General features: G+C 44.7%; 1 protein-coding gene across 17 annotated transcripts in view; it reads left to right on the top strand.

Annotated features, from left to right (window-relative positions):
• The window catches only part of LOC101931742 (zinc finger protein 271-like), a 63,155-nt gene that overhangs the window by 29,305 nt on the left and 12,040 nt on the right, over window positions 1–21,810 (top strand). For 12 of the 17 annotated variants that reach the window (XR_010591381.1, XR_010591382.1, XM_065561098.1 and 9 more), the window contains 3 exons: window positions 14,376–14,489; window positions 14,913–15,371; window positions 16,085–16,963. Coding sequence is in view for 14 of the 17 variants with exons in the window: in XM_065561098.1 (XP_065417170.1) it covers window positions 14,376–14,489; window positions 14,913–15,371; window positions 16,085–16,963 (1,452 nt within the window). In the remaining 3 variants the exon portion in view is untranslated. Of the gene's footprint in view, window positions 1–14,375; window positions 14,490–14,912; window positions 15,487–16,084; window positions 16,964–21,810 lie in introns of those variants that run through there. The other 5 variants (XR_010591383.1, XM_065561102.1, XM_065561107.1 and 2 more) reach the window with 2 other exon arrangements.

The following is a 21,810-nucleotide window of genomic DNA, read 5'->3' as shown; positions in this document are numbered from 1 at the left end:
TATATTAGCAATTCTCCAGTCGTACGGTACAACCCCTGAGTTTACTGATTCATTAAAAATTCTTGCTAATGGGCTTGCAATTTCATGTGCCAGTTCCTTTAATATTCTTGGATGAAGATTATCTTGGCCCCCCGATTTAGTTCCATTAAGCTGTTTGAGTTTGGCTTCTACCTCGGATATGGTAATATCTACCTCCATATCCTCATTCTCATTTGCATTCCTACCATTATCCCTAAGCTTTTCATTAGCCTCATTAAAGACTGAGGCAAAGTATTTGTTTAGATATTGGGCCATGCCTAGATTATCCTTAACCTCCACTCCATCCTCAGTGTTTAGCGGTCCCACTTCTTTCTTTGAACATCCCTACATGTTCTGACATCAATAAGGTAGCTTTCCTTGCTAATCCCTCCCATCTTCCACTCCTTGTAGGCTTTCTGCTTTTTCTTAATCACCTCTCTGAGATGCTTGCTCATCCAGCTTGGTCTACAATTCCTGCCTATGAATTTTTTCCCCTTTCTTGGGATGCAGGCTTCTGATAGTTTCTGCAACTTTGACTTGAAGTAATTCCAGGCCTCCTCTGCCTTTAGATCCACAAGTTCTTCAGTCCAATCCACTTCCCTAACTAATTTCCTTAATTCTTAAAGTTAACCCTTTTGAAATCAAAAACCCTAGTCCCAGATCTATTTTTGTTTATCCTTCCATCTAGTTGGAACTGAATTAGCTCATGATCATTCGAACCAAGGATGTCCCCTACAACTATTTCTTCTATGAGGTCCTCACTACTCACCAAAACCAAATCTAAAATGTCATCCCCTCTTGTTGGTTCTTCAACTACTTGGTGAAAGAATCCATCAGCTATTGCATCCAGGAAAATCTGAGCTCTATTATTATTACTAGCACTTGTCCTCCAGTCTATATCGGGGAAGTTAAAGTCTCCCATGATCACACAATTCCCATTAGCGTTTACTTCATTAAAAACATTAAAGAGGCCTCTATCCATATCCAAATCAGATCCCAGTGGTCTGTAGCACACCCCAAGCACTATCTCAGGGGAGGCTCTAGTAGCTTTCTTTCCCAATGTGATTTTTGCCCAGACAGACTATATCTTATCCATTCCATCGCTTCTTATTTCTTTACAGTCTACCTCATCATTGATATACAATGCTACTCCACCACTTTTGCCTTTATTGCTGTCTTTCCTAAACAGCACATAGCCTTCAATACCTGTACTCCAGTCATGACTACTATTCCACCATGTTTCTGTTATCCCTATAATACATGGGGTTTCACTTCCTGCACCAGTAGCTCTAGTTCCTCCATTTTGTTACCTGGGCTCCTCGCATTAGTGTACAAACATCTTAATTTTTGCCATTTGGCTTCACTGACATTCTTTACCCGATTAGGCACAGACATTCTACCACCTATTAGACTGGTATCTACACTACCCTTCCTCCTTATGTCCATTCTCATACCCATGGCTGTATCCTTTCTTACTTTGTTTTCTTCCCTCTCATTGTTAAATTCCGGCGTGGAGATTACCTGGACATCTCCCAACCATCTCCCCCAAATTCCTAGTTCAAAGCTCTCTTAATCAGTTGTGCCAGCCTCCATCCTAGAAGTCTATTTCCCTCCTTACTCAGGTGAAGTCCATCCCGAGAGAACAGTCCTCTGTCCGTGAATGCTTCCCAGTGGTCATACATCCCAAAGCCCTCCTTATAGCACCACAGCCTGAGCCATCTGTTGATTGCCATAATCTTGTCACTCCTTTGTTGCCCTTCTCTAGGAACAGGCAGAATCCCACTGAAGATCACCTGAGCCTCGATTTCTTTAGGCATCTTCCCCAGCCTGGCATAGTCTCCCTTCCAGCGAGAATCTAGCCATATCATTTGTTCCCACATGAAGGACAATCAGCGGATTCTTTCCTGCTCCTGTTAGGATCCTTTTCAGCCTCAGGTCCACATCCCGTATCTTAGCACCTGGCAGACAGCACACCCTTCTGTTCTCTGGATCAGCTCTAGTTACAGGCCTGTCTATTCTTCTCAGTAAGGAGTCCCCAATCACGTAGACCTGCCTTTCCCTGGTTATGGTGCGTTTCTCTGGTCTATCCCCTGTTCCCTCTGGCTGCAAGTCCTCTCGATTTCTATTGTCCCTTGCAAACCTCCACAACCCATCCCGTATCCTCCTGGGGCTCATATTTGGTGTTGTTATCTCCATTGACTCTTCCCCTCTTCCTATAGGACTAGCTGCTCTTCTCTTTTTCCTTGCCCTCTCACTGTCCACTTTCCTCACCCAGCAGTCTCCCCTCAGAATTCTTTGGTCCTGCTTCCATCTGCAAGTCTGAGCTTTTCCCTTCAGCCTCCTCATGTCTTTGCTCCATCATCTGCTCGAACCCGCTCTGTTTGCCAGAAGCTGGGAATGAGCGACAGGGGATGGAACACTTAGAATATCAGGGTTGGAAGGGACCTCAGGAGGTCATCTAGTCCAACCCCCTGTTCAAAGCAGGACCAATCCCCAACTAAATCATCCCAGCCAGGGCTTTGTCAAGCTTGACCTTAAAAACCTCTAAGGAAGGAGATTCCACCATCTCCCTAGGTAACCCATTCCAGTGCTTCACCACCCTCCTAGTGAAAAAGTTTTTCTAATATCCAACCTAAACTTCCCCCACTGCAACTTGAGACCATTACTCCTTGTTCTGTCATCTGGTACCACTGAGAACAGTCTAGATCCATCCTCTTTGGAACCTCCTTTCAGGTAGTTGAAAGCAGCTATCAAATCCCCCCTCATTCTTCTCTTCTGCAGACTAAACAATCCCAGTTCCCTCAGCCTCTCCTCATAAGTCATGTGCTCCAGACCCCTAATCATTTTTGTTGCCCTCCGCTGGACTCTTTCCAATTTTTCCACATCCTTCTTGCAGTGTGGGGCCTAAAACTGGACACAGGCCTCCAGATGAGGCCTCACCAATGTCGAATAGAGGGGAATGATCATATCCCTTGATCTGCTGGCAATACCCCTACTTGTACAGCCCAAAATATCGTTAACCTTCTTGACAACAAGGGCACATTGTTGACTCATATCCAGCTTCTCGTCCACTGTAACTCCTAGGTCCTTTTCTGCAGAACTGCTGACTAGCCATTCAGTCACTAGTCTGTAGCAGTGCATGGGATTCTTCCGTCCTAAGTGCAGGACTCTGCACTTGTCCTTGTTGAACCTCATCAGATTTCTTTTGGCCCAATCCTCTAATATTTGTCTAGGTCCCTCTGTATCCTATCCCTACCCTCCAGCGTATCTACCACTCCTCCCAGTTTAGTGTCATCTGCAAACTTGCTGAGGGTGCAGTCCATGCCATCCTCCAGATCATTAATGAAGATATTGAACAAAACTGGCCCCAGGACCGACCCTTAGGGCACTCCGCTTGAAACTGGCTGCCAACTAGACATGGAGCCATTGATTACTACCCGTTGATCCCGACGATCTAGCCAGCTTTCTATCCACCTTATAGTCCATTCCTCCAGCCCATACTTCTTTAACTTGCCGGCAAGAATACTGTGGGAGAAAGCTTTGCTAAAGTCAAGAAATAACATGTCCACTGCTTTCCCCTCATCCACAGAGACAGTTATCTCGTCATAGAAGGCGATTAGTTTAGTCAGGCATGACTTGCCCTTGGTGAATCCATGCTGACTGTTCCTGATCACTTTCCTCTCCTTTAAGTGCATCAGAATTGATTCCTTGAGGACCTGCTCCATAATTTTTCCAGGGACTGAGGTGAGGCTGATTGGCCTGTAGTTTCCCAGATCCTCCTCCTTCCCTTTTTTAAAGATGGGCACTACATTAACCTTTTTCCAGTCATCCGGGACCTCCCGATCGCCATGAGTTTTCAAAGATAATGGCCAATGGCACCGCAATCATATCCACCAACTCCTTTAGCACCCTCGAATGCAGCGTATCTGGCCCCATGGACTTGTGCTTGTCCAGCTTTTCTAAATAGTCCTGAACCACTTCTTTCTCCACAGAGGGCTGGTCACCCCCTCTCCATGCTGTGCTGCCCAGTGCAGTAGTCTGGGTGCTGATCTTGTTCGTAAAGACAGAGGCAAAAAAAGCATTGAGTACATTAGCTTTTTCCACATCCTCTGTCACTAAGTTGCCTCCGTCATTCAGTAAGGGGCCCACACTTTCCTTGACCTTCTTCTTGTTGCTAACATATCTGAAATAACCCTTCTTGTTACTCTTAACATCGCTTGCTAGCTGCAACTCCAAGTGTGAGTTGGCCTTCCTGATTTTACTCCTGCATGCCTGAGCAATACTTTTATACTCCTCCCTGATCATTTGTCCAATCTTCCACTTTTTGTAAGCTTCTTTTTTGCATTTAAGATCAGCAAGGATTTCACTGTTAAGCCAAGCTGGTCGCCTGTCATATTTACTATTCTTTCTACACATCGGGATGATTTGTTCCTACAACCGCAATAAGGATTCTTTAAAATACAGCCAGGTCTCCTGGACTCCTTTCCCCCTCATGTTATTCTCCCAGGGGATCCTGCCCATCAGTTCCCTGAGGGAGCCAAAGTCTGCTTTTCTGAAGTCCAGGATCCTGAACTCGACCATCTCATGGTCACTGCCTCCCAGGTTCCCATCTACTTTTGCTTCCTCTACTAATTCTTCCCTGTTTGTGAGCAGCTGGTCAAGAAGAACTCTGCCCCTAGTTGGTTCCTCCGGCTCTTGCACCAGGAAATTGTCCCCTACACTTTCCAAAAACTTCCTGGATTGTCTGTGCACTGCTGTATTGCTCTCCCAGCAGATATCAGGGTGATTGAAGTCTCCCATGAGAACCAGGGACTCATGTAACTTCTGTTAGTTGCCAGAAGAAAGCCTCGTCCACCTCATCCCCCTGGTTTGGTGGTCTATAGCAGACTCCCACCACAACATCACCCTTGTTGCTCACACTTCTAAACTTAATCCAGAGACTCTCAGGTTTTTCTGCAGTTTCATACCAGAGCTCTGAGCAGTCATACTGCTCTCTTACATACAATGCAACTCCCCCACCTTTTCTGCCCTGCCTGTCCTTCCTGAACAGATTATATCCATCCATGACAGTACTCCAGTCATGTGAGTTATCCCACCAAGTCTCTTGATGTCACTTGATTACCTGTTCTGTTCATTCCCTCTGGGGCACCTGGCATTGGCCACTGTCAGAAGACAGGATACTGGGCTAGGTGGACCCTTGGTCTGACCCAGTAGGGCCATTTTTATGTTATTATGTTATGTTTTATCCTTGCCCCTCCTGTTCCTTTTGACAAACATCCATGCTGCTTGATAATGATCCAAAGTAATGCGGACTGATGGATGTTCATTTTCATTATCTGAGTCAGATGCCACCAGCAGAAGGTTGTTTTTCTTTTTTCGTGGTTCGGGTTCTGTAGTTTCTGCATCAGAGAGTTGCTCTTTTAAGACTTCTGAAAGCATGCTCCACACCTCGTCCCTCTCAGATTTTGGAAGGCACTTCAGATTCTTAAACCTTGGGTTAAGTGCTATATCTATCTTTAGAAATCTCACATTGGTTTCTTCTTTGCGTTTTGTCAAATCTACAGTGAAAGTGTTCTTAAAACGACAACGTGCTTGGTCATTATCCGAAACCAGTTGCTATAATATGAAATATATGGCAGAATGTGGGTAAAACAGAGCAGGAGACATCAATTCTCCCCCAAGGAGTTCAGTCACAAATGTAATTAGCTCATAATTTTTGTAATGAGCATGATCAGCATGGAAGCATGTGCTCTGAAATGGTGGCCGAAGCATGAAGGGGTATAGGAATGTTTAGCATAACTGACACGTAAATACCTTGCAATGCCAGCTACAAAAGTGCCGTGTGAATGCCTGTTCTCACTTTCAGGTGACATTGTAAATAAGAAGCAGGCAGCATTATCTCCCACAAATGTAAACAAACTTGTTTGTCTTAGTGATTGACTGAACAAGACGTAGGACTGAGTGGACTTGTAGACTCTAAAGTTTTACATTGTTTTGTTTTTGAGTGCAGTTATGTAACAAAAAAAATCTACATTGTAAATTGCACTTTCACAATTAGGAGATTGCACTACAGTACATGTATGAGGTGAATCGAAAAATACTATTTCTTTTGTTCATCATTTTTTACAGTGCAAATATTTGTAATCTTCTTTCGTATGGCTGGTGTACAGCATCAAGTACAGTTTCACCTGAAGCTGATCGTGCCAAATGGCTACATCAGGAGTAGCAGGATCTACTGCAGTAATGCCTCCTTCATATTTATAAATTGGGCAGTAGGTAGTGATATGTTCGATGGTCTGTCATGGGGAACCACACTCGCACACCGGGGAGTCCTTGATTTTCCATTTTTGAATTCTGATATCCGCATCTACCATGGTTGTTTCAAATTTGGTTCGGCGTTGACCAAGATGACTGTGAAAGATTAAACCCAGGAACCTTCTGCATGGGATTTGGCACAAGATGCTTACTTTTTGTATCTTGTGTAGCCCAGTTGCTTTCCAAACCTCCTTCTGATCATAGTCTAATTGCATGAGGCTAAACGAATGTTCCCAAAAAGGCTTGCAGGACTTAAGACATTGCGTGGGGGAGTTGTCAAGGTCTTGGTGATAGGAAGACATCTGTTTTCCTGGATTCACTGAGCTTCACGGAATGTTGCAGCAGTTTGGCGTATTGGCAGGGGAGCGATGTTAGACAGGACAGGTAGCCATGGTGTTGGAGTCGACTTAAGGGTTCCCGTGATGCACCACATCACTGTATTTAGCTGGGTATCCACAAGTTGTGTGTGGCTGCATCTGCTCCATATTCAGCTACCAAATATACAAGTACTTTTGCAGATGTTCGCAACACTGATGCTGATGCACCCAGGTTGCCCCTGCTAGTTTCTGGATTATGTTGGCTCTCGTTTTGTAAAAACAAATAATAATATAAAGTGAGCACTGTACACTTTGTATTTTGTGTTGTAACTGAAATCAATATATTTGAAAATGTAGAAAAACATCCAAAATATTTAATAAATTTAAATTGGTATTCTATTGTTTAACAGTGTGATTAAAACTGCAATTAATCACGATTAATTTTTTTAATCACAATAATTTTTTTGAGTTAATTGGATGAGTTAACTGTGATTAATTGTTGGGGAAGAGTCAAAATGACTTTTGTAAAGGGAAGTCGTACCTTACCAATCCATTAGAATTATTTGAGGAGTCAACAAATGTTGACAAAGGTGATCCAGTGGATATAGTGTACTTGGACTTTCAGGAAGGCTTTGACAAGATTCCTCACCAAAGGTGCTTAATCAAACTAAGCAGTCATGGGATAAGAGGGAAGATCCTCTCATGGTTTAGTAACTGGTTAAAAGATAGGAAACAAAGGGTAGGAATAAATGGTCAGTTTTCATAGTGGAGAGAGGTAAATAGTGGGGTCCTGCAGGAATCTGTACTGGGACGAGTGCTGTTCAACATATTTATAAATGATCTGGAAAAAGGGGTAAACAGTGAGGTGGCAAACTTGGCACATGGTACAAAATTACTCAAGATAGTTAAGCCCAAAGCAGACTGTAAAGAGTTGCAAAAGGATGTCACAAAATGGATGACTGGATAACAGAATGGCAGATAAAATTCATTGTTGATAAATGCAAAATGTAGTGCACGTTGGAAAACATAATCGCAACTATGCATATAAAATGACTGGTTGTTACCACTCAAAAGAGATTTTGGAGTCATGGATAGTTCTCTGAAATCATCCTCTTAATGTGCAGCGGCAGTCAAAAAGGCTAACAGAATTTTAGGAATCATTAGGAAAAGTATAGATAAGACAAAAAATAACATAATGCCACTATGTAAATCCATGGTACACCCACATCTTGAATCCTGAATGCAGTTGTGGTCACCCCATCTCAAAAAAGATATATTAGAATTGGAACAAGTACAGAGAAAGACAACAAAATGGTTAGGGGTATGGAACAGCTTCCATATGAGGAGAGATTAAAAAGACTGGGAGTGTTCAGTTTAGACAAGAGACAACTAAGGAGGGGTATGATAGAGGTCTATAAAATCATGAATGGCATGGAGAAAGTGAATAAGGAAATGGTATTTACCCCTTCACGTCACCCAAGAACCGGATGTCACACACTGAAATTAATAGGCAGCAGGTTTAAAACAAGCATAAGGAAATACTTCTTCACATAACACACATACAACCTGTGGAATTGGTTTCCAGGAGGATCTTGTGAACGCCAAAAGTATAATGCGTTCAGAAAATAATTAGATAAGTTGATGGAGGATAGGTCCATCAATGGCTATTAGCCAAGATGGTCAGGTATGCAACCTCATCACCTTTGAGTGTCCCTAAACTTCTGACTGCCAGAAGCTGGGATGTGACAACAGGGGATAGATCACTTGATAAATTGCCCTGTTCTGTTCACTCCCTGTGAAGCATCAGGCACCGACCACTGTGGGAAGACAGGATACGGGGCTAGATGGGCCATTGGTCTGACTCAGTATGTCCGTTCTTATGTTTTTATGAAAACTGTGTTGTAAGAATTGTGGACCCTTGTGGTCCCTTCTAATCTTGTGTTTCTCTGGTTGTATAATTCTATGACATTCTGGTAGGACAGCTACCAAGGCATAGGAAATTGGTTTTGGCATCCATGGATAACAATTCTGGGATTAAACTTCCCAAGGTCACCGGTTAAAGTGACCCTGCTCAGTTCTGTCTGAAAGGGGGAAGAGCTGTGATGAAGTGAGAATTTTCATGAATGATATACACGGTAGTGACCTACTTGCCTAGGGATTGCTAGCCAGGGGGTGCAAAAGGATTAAAAAAATGTTCATGCTGCAGAGCGGGAGACATGAGGTGTCTGGGATGGTATAAATGGGTCATTAAAGTACTAGATGAAACCAGCTCACATCAGTGGAGTATCAATAAAGACAATGGGTATGTCTATACTGCAAAAAAATACACGTGGCAGGAAGCCTCTGAGCTTGGGTCTACAGACCAGGTAATTCATTGTTGCTACCACTGTTATAAAATTGTAACAAATCTTGTACAAAGTGTGACAAGTACAGTGTCAATAGAAAAGTTGTGGGTTTTGCTGAATATGATTATCCTATTTGTATGCATGTATCGTTTTTGTATCTGAAGTTATGAATATTAACTATGTATATTCACTATGTATAACATATTAACTATGTATAACATATATTTCAAATGTGTTTGCTCATGTGGTAACACCCACAAGTTATTTAGCTTGCATATGGTAAGGGACTATTCAAGCTAAATGGCCCATCAAGGTACATTTAACTCACAGTGGACCATGGAAGTCGCCCATCTATGCTTAATGGACTTTCCTGTCAACATTCTAACCAGAGTGTTCACAGGAAAGTCCTGTGTGTGTAATGGCCTCTGCTATGGGTAATGGGTATGGGTATGGGTAATGGCCTCTGATATGACTAAGCAAAGCATGCATGGGCATGTGACTTGCTCATGTGATTCCAAAATCCATCTTGTTACCTGTGATTTTCCACAAGTTGTGTGGAGGGCTTTGTTTGAAACAATGAGTTTCCCTCCACAAGGCCCTGGAAGCATTTCTGTTTTGCCTCTTTCCTGCTCAAACCTCTGGACTATGAACTTATACTAATGGGAGCATTCTAACCAAGGGACTGAGAACCTTCCAATGATTTGGAAGCAACCAGAAACTTAACAAGCCAGCAGTTTATTCCATCACTGCTACAAGCCTGATCCAAGAACTTTTCAATTATTGTATGTATTTGATTCCTTTAACCAATTTTAACTCTCATCTCTTTCTTTCTTTTTATAAATAAACCCTCAGATATTAGATACTAAAGGATTGGCAAAAGTGACTGTTGGGTAATATCTGAGTTATATATTGACCTGGGTATGTGGCTAGTCCTTTGGGATCAGAAGAACCCTCTAGTTAATGAAATTGGTTGTAAATAACCCCTCATCATTAAGTCTAGTGTTTTGGTGGTGATACAAGGACTGGAATACCTAAGGAGGCTGTATTTCTGACTTCTTGTTAGCCAGTGTGGTGCGATAGACGTTTACGTTTGTTGCTGGATTGATATAACTTATGGGAGAATAACCACCAGCTTTGGGGTGAGTCTGCCCTATTTCTCAGTAGTTTGTTCTGAATTTGGTGTTCTCAGTTGTGACCCACTGAGGCATGGTGACAGCACTACAGCACTAATAGCCACATGGATGTTCCAGGTTGAGGTGAAGCTCAGGCTCTGAGACCTACACACCACCCCAGGCTTCAGATCCCAAGCTCCAGCCTGAACAGGATGTACACTGCTTTTTTTATTGCCGTAGTGTGAGCCCAAGTCTGCAGACCCAGGCTCAGAGGGTCCCTGTGAGGTGTTTTTTTGCAGTGTACATACCCAAGGATACCCACCTCAATCATCTCAAACAGCCTTCTGTGCCCCCAAATCTTTCTTTGTTCCCCAGTCTCCTGAAACAGGTAGCACCAGTCACTGCTCTTACCGAAGTGGGACAAAGCCTCAAACGCTGGATATCTGCATAATCAGCCTTGGAATCTGGCAATAATCACCCCGTGCTGATAGCAGATTCCACAGGAAACCCATCCCCCACCCCAACCCCCAGCGAGCCAGGAACACACAAATACATGACACATTGATACAAAGGTGTGTAAATATTCTGTGGTCCAATATAGTCTGGCCTATCTCAGTATAATACTCAGTGATGTTTTCATGCTTTCAAGAGCTTGTTCAAATGTACAGGTAAAATTCATGATGTTAATGTAATAGTTTGTTCGGGAGGCCAGGTGACCTAGTGGTTAGCATACCCAGTTTTCCATCTCTTGACTCAAAGAGGGGGTGTGTAGAGATGCCTACACCTGCTTCTAGGCCAGAGGCATCACAATTTTGGCTCGTCTCTGGTCTAGCTCAAGAGCGGGGCATGGTAGGGGGACCCGGGCCTTTCTCTCCACTGGGTCCCAGCCAAGGACCCGTGGGAAGCAACACCAACCAACTCCTCCGTGCAGAGGATGTAAACCTGCCACCCTGGGCCACTTCCTACCTCTCCTCTCTTTGAGCTGGATCATGGTCCTCTAGAGTCCAAACAATCTGGAACTGAACAGAGTTCAGATGAGCAGAGCCTCGCAGGGCCTGCCAGTTCTCAGGAAAGGGCAGGGTTTGGTGAAGGCACTGCAATTGGGACTCACCAGCATCATGGTTCCCTTCCAGGTTCAATTTTCCATGTGGCATTTCAGGAAAAGGACCTGGCTTCCCTCCAGCCTGTTCATTCTACCCCATTTCCTCGCTGCTCTTGGCTGGGCTGCAGGTTCTTCCCTACCAGTACCGTGATGTTATCTTGGGTGTGGGGGCCGGAGGGCCGAGTTTGGGGTAGGGAGGGAATGGGATGACAAGGAGGCCTTCCTGTCCCTTCCAAGACTTGGGCAGGTTGACATAATATACCTGGGTTGATATCTTCCTTCTGGGTTATCGGACCTCATAAACAATCTCCCGCACCTGTCTTATCACCTTGAAAGAGCCCTGTCATCAGGCCAGTAGCTTGGATTTCAAAGTCAGGAACAGAAGTATCGCTCAGTCTCCAGGTTGGAGCCCTCAGAGATGGGCCTTGCTGGTGACCTGCTCCTGGTGGTGTTGTGCCATTTGCAGCTTTTCCCTCACAAGTGCCCCCAGGGTCTTCAGTTTCTTTCTTGACTGTATAACATACTGCACTACGTAGGTTGTTCTGGAGTTCTGCCCTTCCCATGTCTCATGGAGGAGGTCCAGGATTCCCCTTGATTACCTTCCCTTAAGTAATTCAAATGGGGAGAAACCTGTGGATGCCTGGGGCACCTCATGGGTGGTGAGCAGAACAGGTAGAATGGTCCCAGTGTTAGGAATCAGTGGTCATGATCTTCCTCAATTTTTTAATGTTTTGTTAAACTGTTCCACCAGGCTGTCGGTTTGGTAGTTGTATACCGATGTCTTCAAGGACTTGAACTGCAACAGGTCGCACACCTCCTTCATTAACGGTGAGGTGACGTTTGTCCCTTGCTCTGTCAATAATTCTTTTGGGATCTCTAGTCAGGCAAATACTTTCATGAGCTTACTGGCGATGACAGCTATTTGTGACCAGAGGGGAATAGCCCCAGGTTATGTGGTCACACAGTCCAAGGTCACCAATATACATTAGTACCTGGCTGCAGACGTTTTCAATGGGCCCACGAGCTCTATGCCTATTCCTAAGAATGGCTATACTGGGTGAGAGCAATGGTCCATCTAGCCCAATATCCTGTCTTCTGACAGGGCCCAATTTCAGATGCTTCCAAAGAAATGGACACAACAGGGCAATCATCCCGTGATCCTTCCCCTGTCCCCCAATCCCAGCATCTGACAGTCAGAGGGACCCCTGCAGTGGGTAGTAGTACCAGGGGGGGCCTTTAAGATCTTTTTCTGGCTCACCCACTGGCATTTGGGGCAGGAGGCACAATAGTCCCATGCCTCTGGGATGGATGCCCGGCCAGTAGAACTCCGTGGTCACTCTGTTGAGTGTCTTCTCTGTCCCCAAGTGCCCCGGCACAGCACTGCATGGGCCAATTGAAGCACATCCCTTTTGGAAATTCCTGGATACAGAAGCTGTATTCTGACCTCCCCTATCAGAAATAGCGCCACTGTTTCAGCTGCTGAGCGTCTAGCACTTTGTCATCTACATTGGTGAGATGTTAGTAAACCTGACTCAGGGTTGGGTCCCTCCTTTGCTTTCCCACAATGTTTATTTGTTAGACAGCAGGTCCAGGTTGAGAGGTGGTAGCAGGCCCTTACTGCTTCATTTAAGTTCAGGAGAAAAGTCATTTATCCATCAGCATACTTTCTCTCTCCTGGATCTTTGGCTTCCAATGGAGCTATCTCCTCTGGTACCTCCTCTTGGCCACCATGGCCATCTGCTTTCCTCCTGGTTCTTCCAGTCCAGGCTCTAGCCCCTCTGCAGATGCTCCACGCCATCCCTGGACATCCTTCCTGAAAAACTTCCAGTCATGCCGAAGTATGACCAGATAGGCCAGGTCTTTGGCCACTCTGGCCTGCACTGTCTCGATGTGGTCTTGCACAGTGAGTTGGTCCCATCGAACAGGGTTGTATGTCCCATGGATACATGGGCAGTAGATCATGCCTCTAGATTCTGCTTCTGACTCCACCAATCGCTCCCTGACTAAAGTCTGACTGCAGCCAGAGTCTATTTTGTACTTTTACTCCATTCACTAGCAAGGAGACTAACATTTTCCCTGGGCCCATTTTTGAGCCCAGTTATCCACTCTCCAGGCCTGCCCATAATTATAGTCCATGAGTGGGCAGTCCCACCTGAAATGGCCTGGCTGCTCACATGCAAGCAACCCCCAGGTTTTGCCATTAATTCTCCTGAGTGGGATGTCCCCTTCAAATAAGGCTGCTCGGCTTGACCCAAATGTCTCTTCACTAGCTGAAGGTGGGCTTCCAGGTTCCTCTATTGGTCTTTGTATTCCTATCTGCTAGGATTCAGTGTCCAAGACCAGCTGGATAGCTTCAGTGAGATTTGGGCTCAGTGGGACTTGGGGCTCCGGAGGTGCACCAGACTGGCTTTTGGTGTTTCAGCTTTGGACCCAAGGGACATCAGGTAGTTCTCCACCATGGCAACGGCCTCTGTTGAGAGTCCTGGTTAGTGTCTCATCTCCCATTCAAGCTCCCCCTGAGTTCAAAAGAGCAGAGCCATGTGGGGTCTGTTGGTTGTGAGAAAAGGAGGAGTGGGGTTTGGAGAAGGCATGGCCTGGGGGGGGTCTCACCACTGTCATTCTATCCCAGGTCCAACCTTCCAAGTGGCTTTTCAGGAGAAGGACCTGTTTTCCCTTAGCCTGTTCCCTCTCCCCCATTTCCCTGGACTTCTAAGCATCTTTTAACCTGTTCCTCCAGCTGAAGCATGTTTCATAGGCCTCGGGGCGTGGCTGCCTGTAGCCGGTAGTCCTTTAACCCTATCAGGCCCAATGTGGGGACTGTGTACCCCATCACAGTTAAATACAATAGTATCAGGTTATGCCTGTGTTTGTCATATCTGTGTGCCATTACATTGTTCACTCTGCTCCTGTATTCTAATTCTTCCCCCACCTCAGGGCATGGACATTCTACTACTCTGTGTTTATACAATGCCGAGAACAATGGGGCCCCATTTTTTATTGGCCCTTAGGCACTACTGTAATGAACATGATTAATAATAATAACTGTCCTACTGATTGGAGCCCAGGAATGCTTAAAAGTGATCTGAGGGTAAAATCATGGAATGTTCTTTGTGACAAGTATCCCACAAATTCCACTGATCTCTCTTGTTTTTGTTCTCTTACGCAGGGTTTCCAGTTTCCAAACCTGATGTGATCTTCCAGCTGGAACGAGGGGAAGAGCCATGGGTGCCAGATCTCCAGGGCTCTGAAGAAAGAGAGCTCCAGAAAGGTGCCCAGACAGGTGAGGCATCTGTTGAACCAACTCAGAAACTGTCCATGAATGAAGGAAACATTTGGGATTTCCTACAAAGATCTTGTGACTTCTTGGAATTCAAAATTGTTACCAGCAGGTTTGGCATCCTCATGACAGATGTCACTCCTGGCTTCCCACCTCTCCTGATTGACATCTGGTTGTAGCTTCCTCCCCAATCTTCCTTCCCCCTGAATTGGATGTGGACCCAGAAATGACCCCGTCTCTCTGTCCGCAGGAGAAGGGCTTTTGGTAGGGCAGGTTGGGGCAGGGATGCAAATCAAATCCTGTTTTGTTTGATGTCTCCAGCACTTATTTTGGTTTGGTCCCACCTTTTCCCATTCCTCTCTGGGGTTTCCTTTCTCCCCAGCACAGGGAGTGACCGATGCCTGGATTCTCTCTCTCTCCTTCCAGGTAATTGGATGGTGAGTGAGAACGAGGAGCAGAATCCACAGCAGGTTGATGCTGAGCAACTGGAACCACATGGGACATTAGCAGGAAGATGCAAAGAGAAAGTTTCTGGGAGCTGTGGAGAGGCTAAAGCCTGTGAGGGTCAGCATAGGCCAGAGAAAACCTTCAGTAGCTGCTCAGACCTTATTAGACATGAAAGAATCAACATGGAAGAGAGACCCTACACATGCTATTATTGTGAGAAAAGCTTCAACCACAGCTCAAACCTCAGCAGACATCGGAGAGTCCACACAGGAGAGCGACCGTACACATGCGCTGAGTGTGAGAAAAGCTTCATTCGGCGCTCACACCTTATCACACATCAGCGAATCCACACAGGAGAGCGATCCTTCACATGCCCTGAGTGCGGGAAAAGTTTTAGACAGGACTCAGCTTTTATGAGACATAAGAGAACCCACACAGGCGAGTAATGCCATAAATGTCTTGACTAGGGCTGGCCAAAGATTTTTAAAGAAATACATTAGCTGATTCTCAAGTAATCTGCACCATTTTCTTCAGTGTGGTCTCTCAGCTCCACGTGAGTTGCCTGTTTCTGTCTTTTGCACCTCACCCTTATTTCACAACTCTTTGTCTGATATGTCTTGGGATTGTGTTGTCCTCCTGCCAGAAATACCATCAGTGCCCGATTGGGGAGATGGGGTTGACCCTACAGTGAGGTAAAAAGTACCTGTGCCTTGTCTTCACTGGGATTGTACATGGAGTTAGCTGCTCAGCTTAACAATCTTGAAGAAACCATGGGTTGAGTGTCTACATTGTATTTTAACCCTATGTTAAGACTTTTTTAACCTGTGCTGAAACCTAGGACTCTGGCATCCACACAGCAATGCCCAGACCTGAGTCAAAGTAAACACGTTCCGGAGTCCCTAGTTTCCCCTCCCAAAATGTGCCCTCTCTAGCTCTAAGACTGGTGCACTGTGGGAAAATTTACTGCTCACCTCTGTCTTCTGGGGAAGAGATTTGAGGATGGGCAGTAAAGGTGGAAATCAAATCCTGATTTCTTTTATCTCTCAAGCATTTATTTTGGTTTGTTCCCACCTTTTTCCATTCCTTTTCCTGAGGTTTCCTTTATCCCCAACACAGGGAGTGACCTGTGTCTGCATTCTCTCTCCTTCCAGGCAATGGGATGGTGAGTGAAAACAAGAAGAAGACCTCCTGCCAGGAAGATGCTGAGCAAGTAGAACCACATGGGACATTAGCAGGAAGATCCAAAGGGAAAGTTTCTTGGAGTTATGCAGAGGCTAAAGCCTGTGAGAGTCAGCATAGGCCAGAGAAAACCTTCAGTAGTGGCTCAGACCTTATTAGACATGATAGAATCAACACGGGAGAGAAACCCTACATATGCTCTGAGTGCGGGAAACATTTCACTCGGCGCTCAGACCTTATCACACATCAAAGAATCCACACCGGAGAGCGACCTTACACATGCTCTGATTGTGGGAAAAGCTTCAATCGAAGCTCAAACCTTATCATACATGAGAGAATCCACACTGGAGAGCGACCCTACAAGTGTTTTGAGTGTGGGAAAAGCTTCAGTGAGAGCTCACACCTTATCAGACATCAGAGAATTCACACAGGAGAGCGTCCCTACAAGTGTTCTGAGTGCGGGAAAAGCTTCAGTGTGACTTCACACCTCATTAGACATCAGCGAATCCACACAGGAGGGGGATCCTTGACATGCTCTGACTGCGGGAAAAGTTACAAAGACAGCTCATACTTCATCAGACACCGGAGAGTCCACACAGGAGAGACATCCTACAAGTGCTCTGAGTGCGGGAAAAGCTTCATCAAGCGCTCACACCTTATCACACATCAGAGAATCCACACAGGAGAGGGCTCCTTCACATGCCCTGAGTGCGGGAAAAGCTTCAAAGTCAGTGCATACCTCATCAGACATCGGAGAGTCCATACTGGAGAAAGACCCTACAGATGCCTTGAGTGTGGGAAAAGCTTTCGTTGGAGCTCAGGTTTTATCCGACATAAGAGAATCCACACAGGTGAGTAATGCCATAAATGTCTTGACTAGGGCTAGCCAAAGATTTTTTGTAAACTACATTAGCGAATTCCCACATAGTTTGTACCATTCTCTTCAGTGTGGTCTCTCAGCTCCACGTGACTTTCCTGCCTCTGTCTTTTGCCCCTTCCCCTTCTTTGAGGTGATTCCCATCATTCTTTATCAACTTCTTTCTCTTATATCCTCCTGCCAGAAATATCCATCAGCACCAGGTGGGGGAGATGGGTTGACCTTGACTAGCTACTCTGAGGTAAAAACTACCATGCCTTGTCTCCACTGGGATTCTACATGGAGGTAGCTGCTCATCTTAGTGATCTAGTTGTAACAACACAACTATATTTGCAGTGCAGACATAATCCGGGTACAGTGGCTGGGGTTAGCTTTCCCCTTGACCTGAACTTACCTCCATCATTTTTCCTAGTGTCGATAAACCCCGTGCATCACATTGATACCATTCCCCCATTACAAAGTGATAGTTAGTCACAGTGTTCCCCCTTGGGGACAGATTGTCTCAATCCCACTTGTTCTCACCTTGCTCAGGGTTGTGCTGAACAGAATAATTTTTTTTCTACTATTTTCCTCAATTAAAATAGATTGAAATAGAACAAAGAGCAGGAGCGGGATAGGGAAAATGTGTCATTTCAGCCTCTGTGACACCTGAAGGAGATGGGGTGAATCAAAGGGATTCCCTCCTTCCCCATCACTGTCACAATCCCCCCTCGCCCCAGCAGCATTAGCTTCTGTGTAAGCCACAATAGCGTTTATCCTCCCCACGTTCTACCCCTGCACCTCTCAATGTGTTTGATTTTGAGTTATCAGACATAACCTGCTCTGGAATTTAATTTTATATGAAACTGAAAGTGTCTTCTGCCCCTCTGTGTTGTGGGTTTTTCTCTCTGTCCTAAAGGTGGTTTGGTCTCATAATTGGATATTACTTTTGTTTGACAGAATGTACCTCAGATTTATTGGGGACTTTGAGACAAATGACCGTTTGCTAATGCGATAATATCTTATTTTCTATGGGTCTTTTCCCCACTCCTCCATCATGATATGGAGGAAGTTCAAGTGCAGTTCCGCCATCATGAAAGAATACTCCGAGCTATTGGGCATGCTCCCAAGGAAACAGAACCATTTAAAAAAATCTACTCTGGAACAGTGAACAATGGCATACCACAAATTCTAGAACTAACTGAAGTAATTGGACATGATCACACTTGTTCTGCATGCAATATAAATTAAAAGCAAGAGATGTCCCATAACTAGGTTTAATCAAGTGATAAGTAAATTATTATTACAAAGATTAATACAGCATAATAGAGAAAGGAAGAGTAAATATGTTACAAATCCATGCGGAAGACAGGAGTTGCAGCAGTCCACTTCCTCAAAGATTCTGTGCTTGTCCCTCCTATATTTATACCTAACAGGGAGGGGGAGTTTGCAATTTTCCCCATATCACTTTATCTAATGTATCTTTCCTCTTTATTTTCTGTGATATGTTTTTCATAGACAGTAATTGCTACTCCTTCTATGTGGTGGATATGTTGTAGGTTTCAGTATGGCGTATACTTCACATTTTGACAGTTATGCAGACCCCACTCATTGAAGAAAAACAGTGAGGCATATACACAAGACTAGAATTTTGTTTTGAACATTCCAGGCCTAGGTTATCTATGCCAGTGCTTCTCAAAGTCGGGCCGCTGCTTGTTCAGGGAAAGCCCCTAGCTGTCCGGGACAGTTTGTTTACCTGCCATGATCGCAGGTTCAGCTGATTGCGGCTCCCACTGGCCGCGGTTTGCCGCTCCAGGCCAATGGGGGCTGCGGGAAGGGCGGCCAGCACATCCCTCGGCCCGCGCCGCTTCCCGCAGCCTCCATTGGGAGCACCAGTGGGAGCCGCGCCAGTGGGAGCTGCGATCGGCCGAACCTGCGGATGCGGCAGGTAAACAAACTGGCCTGGCCCGCCAGGGGCTTTCCCTGAACAAGAGGCGGCCCGACTTTGAGAAGCACTGATCTATGCTATGTTTGTGCCTAGCCCTTAATTACAATATTTCAATTCTTTGTTTAATGTAAGTGAAAAAGCAATTTGGAAGATATTAACATGAGGACAGTTCAGGAAACATATGTGATATTATATATAATTTTCATACTGTATATACTATTAATATAGGCTAATTATAGAATTTACAGACTTTCTCTCACCTAATTTCATATATATATTGTCATAGCCAAATATAGCACAACACCTAGAAGTTGTTGTATTTAAGTGTATTTTACAAGCTTCTTGTATCTTAATTTTTGCTAAGCTTTCATTCTGCAGCACAGATACAAATCAGATGTTCCTCCTGCAGCATCTACCTGCCATACAGTTTGTTAGAAGTTAACATGAATACAAAGGACTTCAAATATAATATACTTTATATATGCATTATTGATTATTTTCTTATTTTGATTATAAATACCACTATTTCACTTACACTTGCTACAATAATACATTTATATTTTTATCAGTTATCACACTTTTAACCTTTTACTTATAAGAACTGATATCCCAGTACATCTTATCCAGACAAACTGGTAGTTTGTAGTAAAACAATTTACATCCCTGAATAATAATTCTGATTGTGAGAACTTAGATAAGCAAACTACATTCCAGAATAATAGTTCCATGGTAGAACTTAGGGTTCAGTAAAATTCCATTCTTACATGGTAGCTGTCATTGCAACAGCACTGCCATGATTTCACAACCGGTATTTTTCCACTTGTCTTTAGTTAGCTGAAGAGTATACTGACTCAATTTGCTTAATAGTTGGATCGCAAATCCCTCTGATCCAGTTCTGTCAGCTAGTGTTATGAAGCACTGTGGGTTTTAACTTAGTTTGGTCAACACACTGTTGTTCACTTGGCAATATGGCAATATAATTTCAGATATCTGGGAAGTGGTGGAGGTGGTGGAGTCTCCTTCCTTGGAGGTTTTTAAGGCCCGGCTTGACAAAGCCCTGGCTGGGATGATTTAGCTGGGAATTGGTCCTGCTTTGAGCAGGGGGTTGGACTAGATGACCTCTTGAGGTCCCTTCCAACTCTGATATTCTATGATTCTATGATTCTAAGTGTATTCCCCAGTTAGTGACAAAGCAATTGTTGTCCAGGCCCTACAGGAGCTTACTATTGAAGACATTTCCTTCCAAATCAGGTGCACGCTGCCTGTTATTTGGGAAACACAATCCCTATCTCTGCAGAGATGGAGAACATGGAAGTGGCATTTTTGAGGAGCTTACCTCTTGCAGATGCTGCAAATATGTATACAACGAAGTCATTGTTGAATGTGAGACAGCTTCAGAATTATGCCAGTTTTTAATAAACACCCCACCTTTGGTGGGTTACAGGGATTCTGGTCCAAGCCTGGATCTAGTCCCTATCTTAGATCTGTGCCACCATATCTAATAAACAAATGGGGCATGTTTGGGGAAGCTATTCCTCACTATTACTACTGACGTTTGGTGTGGTTTGGTAAGGATTCTACCACAGAGAAGTGTCAAGTTATCCCGAGCAAGGCCAAGGATTAGATCAGGCAGAAATAGCAGGTATCCAGTGGTTGATTTTCACCACAGAGATGGAAACTATGATGACCTATGGCTCAGCTAAACTATTTATTGTTAGAACACTGCTCCTTAGTTCAGGGGAATTCATTCTGGTGCCAAAGAATGCCATGATTAAATTGGGAGCAATTGTCATTTGCCATTTGGGTCCAAAGTTTATGGGGCAAAGAGAGAAACAGTTGGTGCCTTCAGAGGACATTCCTTCTCCCTGGATCCCCATCTAACGGCCTTTTTGGACAAGGAGCACTTCCATGCTGTGCACATGATGATGGTCAGTGAAGGAATGAATGTGTCATACTCCAAGTTCAAACTGCAGGGTACAGGAATGTTGAGTCCTGATTCTATGCTTTTATCTCTTAGCTTTGCTCTTGTGTCTTATGCATTTGCATCACTTCTCCACCTCCTGCTACTCTGACAGATTAGAAAATGAGAAAATAGAATACAGGTGGTTTTCTCATGATGCAAATCTTCCAACAAAGTGCGAGACCCCTTCCTCCAATGCTTACAGCAAAAGACATTAGGTATATCTACACTGCAATATAATCTCAGGGCAGGTCTTCACTCCCGCCAGATCAGCGGGTAGAAATCAATCTATCGGGGATCAATTTATCGCATCTCGTCTAGTCCCGTTGACTCTGGAACTCCAGCTCACGAGAGGCGGAAGCGGAGTCGACGGGGAAGCGGCAGCGGTCGACTCGCCGCCGTCCTCACGGCCAGGTAAGTCGACCTAAGATACGTCGACTTCATCTACGCTATTTGTGTAGCTGAAGTTGCGTATCTTAGGTTGACCTCACCCCTAGTGTAGACCAGGGCTCAGGCTTAGTGGGAATTGAGTCAGATGACACATGTGAAAAAACCCTGGTCTTGAGTGTCTGTATTATATTTTAAGCCTGTGTTAAGACTTTTCTAACCTGTGCTGGAACTTAGGACTCTGGTGTCCACACAGCAGTGCTGAGACCCAAGTCAAAATAACCACACACAGAATTTCTAGTGCCCCCCGCAAATATAGCTGCTCTGGTTCTAGGATTGTGGTGCACTGTGAGAAAATTTACTGCCCACCTCTCTGTCCTTTGGGGAAGGGATTTGGGGGGCAGGGATAAAGGGTGGAAATCAAATCCTATTTTGTTTGATCTTTCCCGCACTTATTTTGGTTTGTTCTCACTTTTTCCATTCCACTCTCTGAGGTTTCCTTTCTCCCCAGCACAGGGAGTGACCTATGTCTCGATTCTCTCTCTGT

The sequence above is a fragment of the Chrysemys picta genome, chromosome 11 (genome assembly GCF_011386835.1).
Source record: "Chrysemys picta bellii isolate R12L10 chromosome 11, ASM1138683v2, whole genome shotgun sequence".
NCBI classification, from domain to species: Eukaryota; Metazoa; Chordata; order Testudines; family Emydidae; genus Chrysemys; species Chrysemys picta.
Note: the sequence above shows the minus strand (reverse complement) of the source record. Positions and strands in the feature narration are given on the sequence as shown.